At 39.7% G+C, this 12,074-nt stretch overlaps 1 protein-coding gene across 1 annotated transcript in view; it reads left to right on the top strand.

The window, feature by feature from the left end:
- Positions 1 to 2,008: 2,008 nt before the first annotated feature.
- The window catches only part of adam19a (ADAM metallopeptidase domain 19a), a 124,932-nt gene continuing 114,866 nt past the window's right edge, over positions 2,009 to 12,074 (top strand). The window contains exon 1 of the mRNA XM_069187369.1: positions 2,009 to 2,240. Coding sequence (XP_069043470.1) covers positions 2,108 to 2,240 — 133 coding nt within the window. The 5' untranslated portion in view covers positions 2,009 to 2,107. The remainder of the gene's footprint in view (positions 2,241 to 12,074) is intronic.

Genomic DNA, 12,074 nt, shown 5'->3' with positions numbered 1-12,074 from the left:
TTAATTCTATAAAGACATTTGTAAAAATATTGTGCATTATGCATAATGGTTCAGTGATGGTAAATGTCCATTAAATGAAAGATATAAGAAAAGTCTATGCAGTTCAGTGTTGTCAATTTTCCTCTTTTACTGTGTAATAAGGAAAATGCATTTAGTCTAATCAATTGTATAATAAAACAGAAGTGCTTAACAATCAAATTAATGTGTTCCCAATAAAGAACTGGAATAGCCAGTAATCATTGCCATCAGAATAGAAAAACACAGATTCAGCCAAAATATCATTTTAAAGCTTATTGGAGTTCTTAGGTCTATTGATATCAGAGAAAAAAACCAAAAACAAAAGAATATACCATAACACCAATTACAAATGAGTAGGGGCCAGTCTCCAGTACTAATGGATCCAACATGATTCAACAACGTGGCTGGGCTGCTTGTTCCAGACTCCTACAAACCTTTTATTATTCCACTGCTTGTCTGACTTTTTTTAAGCTGTATGTTCAACAACTTCAACTTGTTGTTCTTGTTGCTGTCTGTTTTTGATGTTTTTGGTGATTCTTTTAATGTCTTTGCATTGGAGCATACATGCAAATATGAATGCCATTGCACTTGTCCAAATGACAAAAGAACTCAACTGAACTGGAGTAAGTGTCCGGAGTTCAGAACACAGATTAGCAGGGGGGCACAGGAGTTTGAGTTCCTGCTGTTCATTGATTTTGTGGATGCTCCAATAGTGTCCAATGTGTTGTCATACGAGCTCTTTGCTGACCGTGTCTCCGTACTGTACATTAGGTGTCTCGTGGTCAGTAAGGGTGGGTGGAGGAGTGTTGACAAGGAGAGACAACAAGCTGGCTCATCACATCTTGTGAACCCGCTGTCCCTGAATTTCCCATGGCTGTGATGTGTTTCATTAGCTAAGACGATGGGTAATGATTAGGTTTCATTAGCCATGATTATAAATAGGAGAAAAGAAACTCATTTGATCTGCTTATTGCCAGGACTCTAGCTGGGACTACAGTGAGTAGTATCGGAAATACTGTATGTGAGTTAACTTTGATCTCATGTAAACACTTGTGCTGTTCTATTAGCTTTAGTGCAATGACGATCAATAACTTGAAACCGTGATGTTAACAAGCAGATCTTTACAAACTTCCCAGGTACATTGTAGTACATTAAATGCGGGACAACATTAAATGTTTAAGAACATTTAGCCATTAAAAGTACAGAAGTTAAGTGCACTTCCTCACAAGGGCTGAATAAATCTATCAGTTCCTAAATCCTTGATAATGATTAAAGACCCCTGGCAGGGCCTTTGGAACAAAACACAATATTTTATTAAGTATGATTAATAATATAACAATAATAAGGAAACAGGTTGCTTTTCCTGTAATTATGCGTGCCCTTCTGGGGAAGGCAACAGATCGGATCGACTTGTGTTAATTCAGCCCCTGGGAGTTAAAAATAGATCTCTTCTGTACTTTATGTAATGTCCGCAATAACCGTATACAAATGTATACGTTAAAACAGCAAGCTCTTTTTCTGTTTGTAATACAGTATCAGCTACTGTACAACCTGTTAAGAATTTCTCATACTGTATTACAAACAGAAAGGGATCGTATTTTCAAAAACCAGCAGGAAATCAAGAGTGGACTAACCTAAAAATTGGCAATATAAACAGTTTAGTAAATTGGGGAAATCATCCATTTTCACAAACTGACTTTTAACACTAAGTAAAATGTTAGAAGGGCACTACTTTTAGCGCTGTGGGGTTTTATTTCTCCTGTCAATGCCTAAGACGCCTAAGAGGGCATGATCAAACTTATGCATGATCTTATAAACGGATCAATAATCAATAAGGGGCTTCATTATTGTCTGTTGTTTTGTCAACCTGTATTGAAATCCCGCATTCATACAAGAAACCCAGTCTTCTGATTCCCACTCGCAAAGTGAGTGTCTTTGTGGGAGGATGGGAGGAAAACAGACCCAGCTCCTTGGAATTCCAGGCCTGGTTTTCCCACCATCCAACTTTCTGACAGCGCACATCTGAGCAGTGATCAGTGCTCTGAGCGACCGACAGCAGAAAGGAATAGCGGTACTTAGAAGAACAGGGATGTACACTAAACACAGGCAGAAAAAGGTTAAAACAATTCCAACAGAATGTGGACCTCGTGTAATGTTTTTACTCCTTCTACTACTGAACAACATGCTGGAAACTGTGAACGGGGACACCAGAGAACGACAAGGTTAGTACAGAGCTCAGCTTGTTTCTGTCTACTGTAGTTGCAAGTTTGAAATTGCTTCCAAGTCCTCGTTTTTGTCTACCAGTTGCTTCTGAGCTTACACAAGTTTGTACAACAGATTTTGCATTCAGAAGCAGAGAGTTGTTGCTTTTTAATTTAACCAAATACGGTGTTCTCCGTTTATGTTCGGAATGGTCTCTATGAGGACATAAAAGGTTTAAAAATGCAGCCGATCGAACTTTAGAAATTGTGTGATTGCAACTTCCTTAAAAGGATGGGAATGGAGTGCTTTGTCTTTCAAAGAGGAACTAGGACAGATATAGACAGATACATTTTTATTATATTACATTCTGCTGTGGGCCAAATTCATAGACTGAGAATACAAAACATCTCAGTTACAGTTCAGCGTGTCTTTTTAAGAGCCAACTAGCACGACACAGAGCTACCAAGCATGAGTTTTGAGAGAGTTGAAGCTGCTCTTTCCACAGTACTTTGGGTTAGGTGCTAGAATGTAAAGTCTTCTCGTTCTTCTTTTCTATTGTAACTTTGGAATTAATCCGAAATTTAAGTTGAGGTGTTAACAACAAGGGCGGGCGAAATGGTCTGTTATCAGTTCATTTCAGATTCATTTCAGCTGCAAGTTGAAACACGGGGTCGTTCTGTCAAAACCTGACTGGAGCCCTGCCAGAGAGTAAGAACTGGCTGGTCCCCCTTCATTCTTGAACTGAGCCGTGAACAACGTGAGACATTTTGAATCCTTGCATATCTACTGGAGCAATGCACGTATTCTGGAAATAATATGAATAATTCCAGACTTCCTACTTGTACAGGCACTGTAAGACGTAAAAGTGTATCTTTTCCCATGGGTGAACAGCTGACATAAAACAGTTTGGCGTCCCAGCAGAGACAGGATTTGCATTTTGTTTAATTGCGGTTGGTTTTAAAATATGATTATTATGATTCTGGTCCAAACACCCCGATTTGTGTGCACAGTGCTGGAATTTAATGCACAGTGTGAATTTGCACTAATGGTTCACATTGCATGCTGTCCTGTAGGCAGACAGTGCTGGCTTACCTGCCGATAATTCAGTAATGCCCACTCATCGCAGATGAAGTGCTCTGTGGTTTTAAAAAAAGACCTCTTTTAAACGAGTACAATTGTGGGATAATTCTCCTAGGGACACTGAGCTAAATAACTCATTGAAACACTTTTTAAACCACCGCTTTCAAATCTCATTTTATAAAAGATGTGGGAATTTGCATTGCAACGTGCCGCATTATAAATCCATTTGATGGATCCCTACAAATTAAAGGTGTCATGTGAAAAACATTGTAATTTTATTGAGCATTTGTCTAAAGTCCACAATGTTCAGTGCGTGCATTTTCAGCATGTAATGCTAGGGTCATAACACAGTCAGTGAACTTTAAAGGAGGAAAGAAAAACATACTTTTGAATTGCAACAATATCCAAAGAGATCTGCTTCCCATTATAATGGTAATTGCACTAGAACAGGAAAATTACTTGTGCAGAAATAACACGTCAGTTTAATGCATTGTTGGTTCTTTTTAGCATCAGTTACTTCAACCAATCACTTTTTATAAGAGCTGATAAGGCCTTTGGCATTTTCTGTGGTTTCTCACTTAGTGCTTTGTATTTGAAGGCTTTCTGGCTCATCCTGGATAAATGTGCACATAGTCGAATAGGGTTCAAGTCTGCACATCAAGATAGCCATGCAAGCCCTCTCTAGTTATTGTTTTGAGGCAACCAGCTGTGGAATGTGCAGGATGTAGGCCAATATCCAGCTGGAAGACATAGGGCCAACCTAGCCTCAGCTGATGAATGGACGTTGGAACTGTGGGTTTGGGAATGAGCTGATATATGTCGGAATTTGTCGTTCCTTTTGCTTGAACAATCTTACTAATGTCATTTGCTGATCACAATGTTTCTGCCTTCATGTTTTGCAGTTCTTTTCTTGGAATACTGTGTTTGCCTTGCAGCGAACAGTAATGTTCATGTCTTCACCAGAAAGCTTTATTTTACTCTCCCAGAAGGCAACAGATTGGACTAAATAGTCTTTAACAAACACAAGACAATCTTCACAGTGTCTGGGCTTAAATAATGGACTCTTTTTCTTGCTACCCTGACATGTAGTCCAGTTTTCCACAAATGTCACTTCATTGCCAGGTCATGGACATGAATCCCACCTTAGGCCCGGATTGATCAAAGATCCCTTGGAGACAGTTTCAGCTTCTGCTTCCAGACAGAGCTCAGCGGCTGTTTCTCCAGCTGCTCTGGGGGATAATTAGGGTTTGTGCCTCAAGATCAGGTAATGGCTCTGTGGTTTCGAACTGTTCTCCAGCATCGCTTCGTGTTTTTCTCTGAACAGCTCTTGTTGTTTTTGTGTATCAACATAAATCACGAGCCACACTTCGATCACCCCCCTGCCCCAACCTTCTTTCAGCGGGACCTCCTTCTGTGTTTCACACTGACGGTCTCCAGAAGACAGAGCCGATGAAAAGCCACTCAGAAATCACACTAACATTTGAGGTCTCCAATTCAAAATGTGTATTATTTTCCATTGCCGCATTTCTTAGACAGACAAAAAAAATCAATTTTGGCAACAAAGCCTTTATCAAGTATAGATAAGTGTTTAGTAAGTGAAGGCGATTCTACGTAATTATGTTGATATCAGATAATATCAATTAGTCTACAAACTCCCATTTAGAATCTGGAAATCATCTCCCAGATTTCCATTTCTTTGGGCACTTTTGTCTTCCTTAAAGACTCTCCCACCTCATATCGCTCCTTCCCTCCTTCTCCCACACACCTGACAAGGCTTCACAGCAGAAACCTCATGTTTTTGTTCCTTCTTTCAACTTGTCATTGTCAGATTAACCTCTGCTTCATTTAAAGTAATAATTCTGCCTAGATTTATGTCTAAGAAATTTGGCATAGTGTCCAAGCAGCAAATGTAATTACTTTCTGACTAGTTTGATTTCCAGTGCAGTGCCGAGGCAGAAGAGAAAGTGAACTGAATACCAGATTAATGGTTTCTAGTAAATAAACTTCTACAATTTAGCTTCAAATTGCATTCAGAACATTTCATTTAGTTATAACGGAGTGTTTAAAACACCAGCAGGGGGCATGTGAAGACCTGTCAGTAAAGATTTACAGAAATTGGCTTGATAGCAACTTGGGAAGGATCTCAGTATTGTGTACCGCAGAAAAAAACAGATCGGGAGGCAAAAATATAGTCAGTTCTGCAATATGATTTATGTGTGGATGGAAAAAAAAGGTCAAGGGGCTAAACACACACCAGATATCTTCCACCTAGATCAGACATACAGCTTCGATTTCTCAAGTATATGATTCATGAGTTCATTGGGAACTGCACCCAGTATCCCAACAAATTCAGTTATTACCAGCAGGGATTTGATCAGGAGATCAAATTAAGTTTAGTTTTAATGTCGATGGGACATAAACTGCAATAGAAAACATCTTTTACCTGAAATATTAGTTTTCAAATTATACTCAGAAAAATAACTCAAATAACACCACCATATGGAACTTAAAGTATGGACTAATAAAGAAAGTGAACTTATATATTATAACTAGTGAATGCCACAGGGAATAATAGTGTCCTTGAAAAATAGCGGTGTTCCATAAGATGGAGTCCTTCAGTTCTAATGAACTCCTGTACTGAAGAAAACCCTGTCCACCACCATTTAGGATTGAGTGCACTGTGAGGTTCAACAGGAAGAGTTGGACATTAGCCACCCTTCTCTTCACTTCCGAAAAAGCAATTTAGCGGCGAAATTTAAAAATCAAAACGCAGTCCTTGTCCAAGCCTCTGGAAAAGCAGATGTCATAGATGGTGCCCACCCCACGTCCTAGACCAGATATTTCAGAGCTAGGAACCATACAAGAAATGTTATTTTCCAGAGTCTGACTGGATTATTTTGGTCAGATCCCTCTGAAAGATCCACACAAGACGATGCTCTTGTAATTGGAGAGATCTTACACCTTAACCAGCTTTTATGTTTAAAAGTGTGAATCCTCTTTCATCAAATGATAAACTGTCAATCACTGTCTCTTTGTTTTAAGAAGCAGCATCTGTTGCTCCATTAACTGTGTTCGGATGGGTCAGATTTGTTCAGTTTCATTTTAAGGAGGTAGAAGTAAGGAATAAGTAGGAAATATTTTTTTTTTAATTCCTTGACAACTAAGAAGACATACCACATAAAAAAACAATAACATTTACAGTATATCCTCTGAGAATCTCCTCAACAAGTGTAAGTTGACAGTTCTTGAGGGTTCTCACAATAATCTTTCCTGTGATGGACAGCAAGGCGATGACTATTTAATTTCCACAGTTGAACTTGTCTCCTTTCTTGAAGATTGTCCAAGCTTGGCATCCCAGAGTTCAGCTGGTATTTCCTTATCATTTCCTCTCTCTCTTTAATCAAATCTCCATCCGTAGGTCTCAAAGGGCTCAGTGCTCTGACTTTCTGAGTGCTCAGGCTATAGTTTTTGTTTTGATGGTTTTGACTGAAAAACTCAAGCATATTTTAAATGCCAGTGGAAGGCTAGAAATCCTTTGCTTTGTCTTTACTTCTCTTTGACGTGATGTCTTAATGATTCAGTGTCTTATGCTTGGAGTTGAAGTCATTCAGTTGATGTCCTAATGACATCTTGATTGAAACGTGGTTGAATTTTCATCCAATTTTTTTATTCATCTGAATTTCAGCTCAATGAAAACTTGAGGTTGTGGTTTATAATCTTATCAGTCAAACCAATCCTGTTAAATCAGTCTTGTCAAACCAGTCCTGATATTGCCTGGATGAGAATCCATTTGTCATCTTGCTGTCACTTTTGCTGCTTTACTTGAGGACACCCCAAACACTTCTTTATCGCTGCTTGAGGTTGAACTTTATCACAGCGTGGGTTGAAGAGGTCTTACTTGACAGCAACCTCCAGTCTTTTCCTGAAACCATCGTAGGGGAGCTGGTTTGATGGCTATGACCAAGCATTGGAGTTGAACATTGGTCCAGTAGTTCTAAGTTCTGACATATTTGAAGTGATGTGGACATCTCTGTGCTCCTGGCAATAAACATTGACATAGTCGATTAAGTACCAGTGCTTAGATTGGATGTTTTCCAAAATATTGGGTTGATGTGTGTTGATGATGTGAAGTCCATGTTCCGGATGTTTAGTCAGGAGTTGACCTTTCTTTCCTGTTCATTGCTTACCAGTGGTTCTATTCTAGTGGTTTAAGTTCCTTCCCAATCTTGTTTTGAGATGTCAAGTCATAGGGCACTTGTTTATTTCCATAGAAATTTCACTGGGCTGATTCATCCATTTTGGTTGTCCAAACCAGCTTTGAGATTTCAGCCTCCTTCTTCTGAATTAGCCTTTCAGGTAGTTTCACGCAGGGCAGCAGTGCCAATACCATGTGCCAGTTCTTGGACTACAGTAAGAATGCAGCAGTATAGGCACCATGTCGGTTCTGATGTTCCAGCTCTGAAATTAGTTCTTGTAACTTTATTTTGACTGCAGTAAAAGTGCTCCCAACAGATGCAATTCTGCAATCAGAAAATGGAGTGGAAAGACAGTCATTGTGTGAGATAACTTTTCTCGCCTTTTTTCTGTTGTTTTTTTTGTTCTCTCTGTAAGTTTCTGTGCTTTCCCTTCATAGCTTATAGAGATTAACTGTTTCATGAGGGCAGCTACAAGCTTAGTTCTCAGGGAGAGGAGCCCATCCATCCTGGAACCACATCATGTCTGATCTGTGTAATGTCTAGATTAAAGAAATATTTTCATGGTGTTATTTTGAACTGCAGCTATTTGAAAGTGAAGAAAAGTTTCAACACAAAAGCGAGAGCAGGCTGAGAAGCGGAGGCTGGTAGAGGCAGGGAAAGGCTCACTCACTAGGTGGATTCGTCTCACTATCCTGCTACATTCATTTAAAAGTTGGACTTACTGTAACAATCTTCAGCTTGGATTCATCCCACTCTGCTCTGTTTCAATCCAAGTCAGCGTTCGCCAGACCAAATATCGCAAATAAGCAAAATCACGAATGTAAAATTTGCAGAGGTTGAGACCCTGCTGTATTTAAGGGTTTCGATTGCCCCACTTAACTGCCCGACATTCCTTTAGAACCACAGAGCTGTTGTGTTCTCTGGTTATAAGGACAACAATTTCCTGCTGAGGTAGAGAACAGGACAATCTGTGGCTTTTCCGGCCTTTTCTCTGTAGATTCAGTCTAGAAAAAGAGACGCTCATTGAAACTGGGCACCTTCAGCACAGAGCACTAGGATCATATTGGTTAATTTTGAACTCCACTGCTGGGTACCTCCAAACCAGTCTTGAGAGCAATCTTGTGCCTCAGGTCAAGTAGAGCGCTAGCCCTCTCAGGAACCTCTCAGGAAGTAAAGAAATGGCAGTAATACAAAATAAGCCCTAACAGAGGCTGCTAAAAGTGATACTGAAGTGTTCAGTATGTCTCTTTTCCACAACAGGCTGTGTGTGTGTATAAATACATACTGGATCACATACTGTAGGTGTGAGGGGCTACAATCTGGCTTATTGGTATCAAAATGGATTTGGTAAAATGTACTTAATAAACACTACTTTACATAGCAATTCTTTTACTGTCTGCCAGAGTAGAAAACACTTGTGATTCTGGGCATCATTTAAGTCTTATCTAAATCCTGTTATTATCTGTTACAACAGAATAAAAAAGATCTGAATTAGGACTTGAACGAAATGTCTCTGGTGGATGTGAGGGACATGGAGATGTTAGTACAGTTCACATTTCTGGAACATGACTATTCCCATTGGTACCCTCTCTGATACCACATGTCAGAGGGTCGATCTTGTGCAGAAGGCAGCTCCCTTTCCCACACGAGTCATTCTCATCACATGACTCCTGCATTAAAGCCATCATTACAGAGGTTTCCATGCACAACAGTCCCTCTTATCTTCAGGACCTATTGGTTCCATATGTTTCAAGATGTTCTTTGGAATCTGTAAACCCTGAGCCTCTACATCTTATCTCAAAACATATGGAGCTGGAGTTTCTCTGTACCTCTCACAGATGGCTTTCTGTTTCACTACCCATCAGGCAGACTGATACACTGAATTATTTTAAATCACAAATGATCCACCTTGCTTTGAAATAATGTTATTACTTGGTTGTTTTTGATGTATTTGCTCTTCTGTTTTAATTATGCGCTGGGCTCTAGCAATCTTTGATGTGAAGATAGCAAAATAATCTGTATTATGTAATGTGTAAAGTTCTGTACACCAGTGTTTTGTGTTACCTGTTTATCAATACTGTCCGATTTGATCTGAAACACCTCAGAATATTGTATAGTTGAGACAGAGATCCTGGTAGATCTGTTTACTCAGCCCCATTCACTGCTTTTTTAGTCATTCGACACAAAGACTGCAAAGGGGCAGGCAGATATGGAAATTGACATCAGACAGATCTGGGGTGATAATGGACAGATGGACTACATTCCACTGCCAGGCCACGTAAGTGTAGCAAGTTATTCAGTACATGTTGGGATAAAGACCTGGGAACAAAGGTACAAGATACTGGACATGAACTCCACTGAGACTAATTAAACACACCCCAGTGCGGGTTTTCCGGAGTGGTCTCATGAGAAGGAATTTTGGTTCTTTTTGCTGCTGTCTTCATCAGCTTGAGTCTGTCTACCAGTGGCCTGTGGCCTGTTTTCACCACCAGTGCCGTAGACACTGCACCACATCGTGCTGAAACCCAAGAGACTGGAGCTCCAGTCATCAGAGGCTGGTAATTAATGCAGGTGTCAAAGGGGAAATGTTAATTAAGGCTTGGTTCTCCCTACTTTTCTGCAAAGATTCTTTGTCATTAGGAGACCATGCCCAATGTGGGCTTCTCACAGCATCAGGATTGTTAAAATGGTGTGAATAGTTTTGCATTCTAAAACAGAGCTCCAAATACCTTTTTTGTAAAAAAAAAGATAAAAGGTGTTCAACAGTAGTTTAATTAGTTCATGTAAATACTTAGTGTACACATTCATAAACTCTGTACATTCATAAAAAGTGTACATAGAGTCTTCAGACTCTGCTGGCACATGTACAGTAGCTCTAGTACAGTCCAGATCTGTGAGTAATAATTAGTTTCTATCAGTGTTTTTTCTTGAAATATATAGACATTAGCAGTTCCAAAAGTGAAGATTTCACTTGTGGAAACTGTTGTAAACAGTCACATGTTAAAAGCTTTAAGGTATTCTACACTATGCCCTCCTTTGTTTTGGGTATATCAAGCCTCTTATTATACTGTATAATGGAAACCTTACTGAATTGACAAATTCAGGTCCATGGAGTTAAGAGAACAGAAAGGCTGCTAATTTGCAATGGAGCTGTAAAATTAAGACTTTGACCTAAAGGTTCTGTGTTTGTTGTACTAAGAGAAACTGACTTCCAGATCTCAATGCTGGGTTTGAGCCTGAGTCAGACCATTAGTTCACTAGCTCACTGCAGCTAGGTTTTTTCCAAGTGTTCGTCGCTAGTTGTGCTCAGTGTCTCCTGATGAGACACTAGGAGTTGGGAGTAGGCGTCACATGACAACAGCAGCACCTATGGCTTCTTGGGCACCTGCATACTGTACAGTATGTCTGCCAGTCTACAGTAATGTCTGAGAGGAATGTGCGTCTCCTGTACATCTCATGGTTATGTTATGTTTGTGTCAGCACATGAAAGGCTCCAAGAGTGCTCATTCAGTGACCTACTCTTATCTAGACGCTATGGGAACAGAATCATGTACACATTTTATTAGGTCATAATTTCTATTTACCCTTTGAAATTCTTTCAGAAAATCTTCTAAACCGCTCATAACTTTCTGCCTCTCGTTTCCCTTGTCTTTCCAGTGGTTCATATGAACACTTGTGCAAAAATAATAATCTTGCGAGGTCACTGAATGGTGCCTAGTGCTTTTTTAACAAATGTAACCTTCAAGTCTAGATTTAAGGAAACTGCATATACTGCCCGTTTTACTGAAGAGAAGCATCAAGAAGGCCTTAGGCATGGCAACAGTAGGAGCCTACTTTAAAATTCGATTTTATTCCATTCATACTAGTATAATAATACTTGGTTCTCACCCACACAAGTCACACTGAAAACCTGTAGGCCTGAAGAACAGAGAGTGACTGTTTCTCTCAATAATGTCTTATGTGTTTTATGTAAATATCAAATAAAATGAACTGTAAATGTCTGTAAATTTTGTGTTAATTGTATCTGTTTTGGCAGAGCTGTAATCAGTCATCACAGCTCTTTGAATTTGAATTTGAAAACAAGATGTAGATCCTCTGCTAAATGGGCCCCTAGCCCTATTCTCTTTTAATGCTTCCTCTGGCCTGGTGCTGAAGGCTGAAAACGAAAACGAATGCTGACTGGATGGATCAGCCTGTTTGTGGCTTCTTTTCATATCACAACACACTGGCATTTATGCCGGCCTCAGAGATCAGCCAAAGAAACCCAGGTACAGCTCTGCTGCTCTGCAGCGCCAGTGGCTCTGCTGCTAGAAGATCAGGTGACCAAAGGCAGCAGCTCATTCCCTGCAGCATTCTGGGGAATGTAGCAGGCAGTGGAACCTACTAGTAGAATCTCCTGCCTGCTCTTGAATCTTGAATGATGGTATTGAAAAGATGTATTGGCCCAACACATACAGTTAGACCTCTGGTAGTATTGCCAGTGAGGAAATGTTGCAAATAATGGATCCATTTGTAAATTATGGCAGGGTTTATAGTAAGGTTAACAGTAAGTAAGTATCCTCTGTAACTGTAAAAAGT

The sequence above is a fragment of the Lepisosteus oculatus genome, chromosome 1 (assembly GCF_040954835.1).
Source record: "Lepisosteus oculatus isolate fLepOcu1 chromosome 1, fLepOcu1.hap2, whole genome shotgun sequence".
In the NCBI taxonomy this organism is placed as follows: domain Eukaryota; kingdom Metazoa; phylum Chordata; class Actinopteri; order Semionotiformes; family Lepisosteidae; genus Lepisosteus; species Lepisosteus oculatus.
Note: the sequence above shows the minus strand (reverse complement) of the source record. Positions and strands in the feature narration are given on the sequence as shown.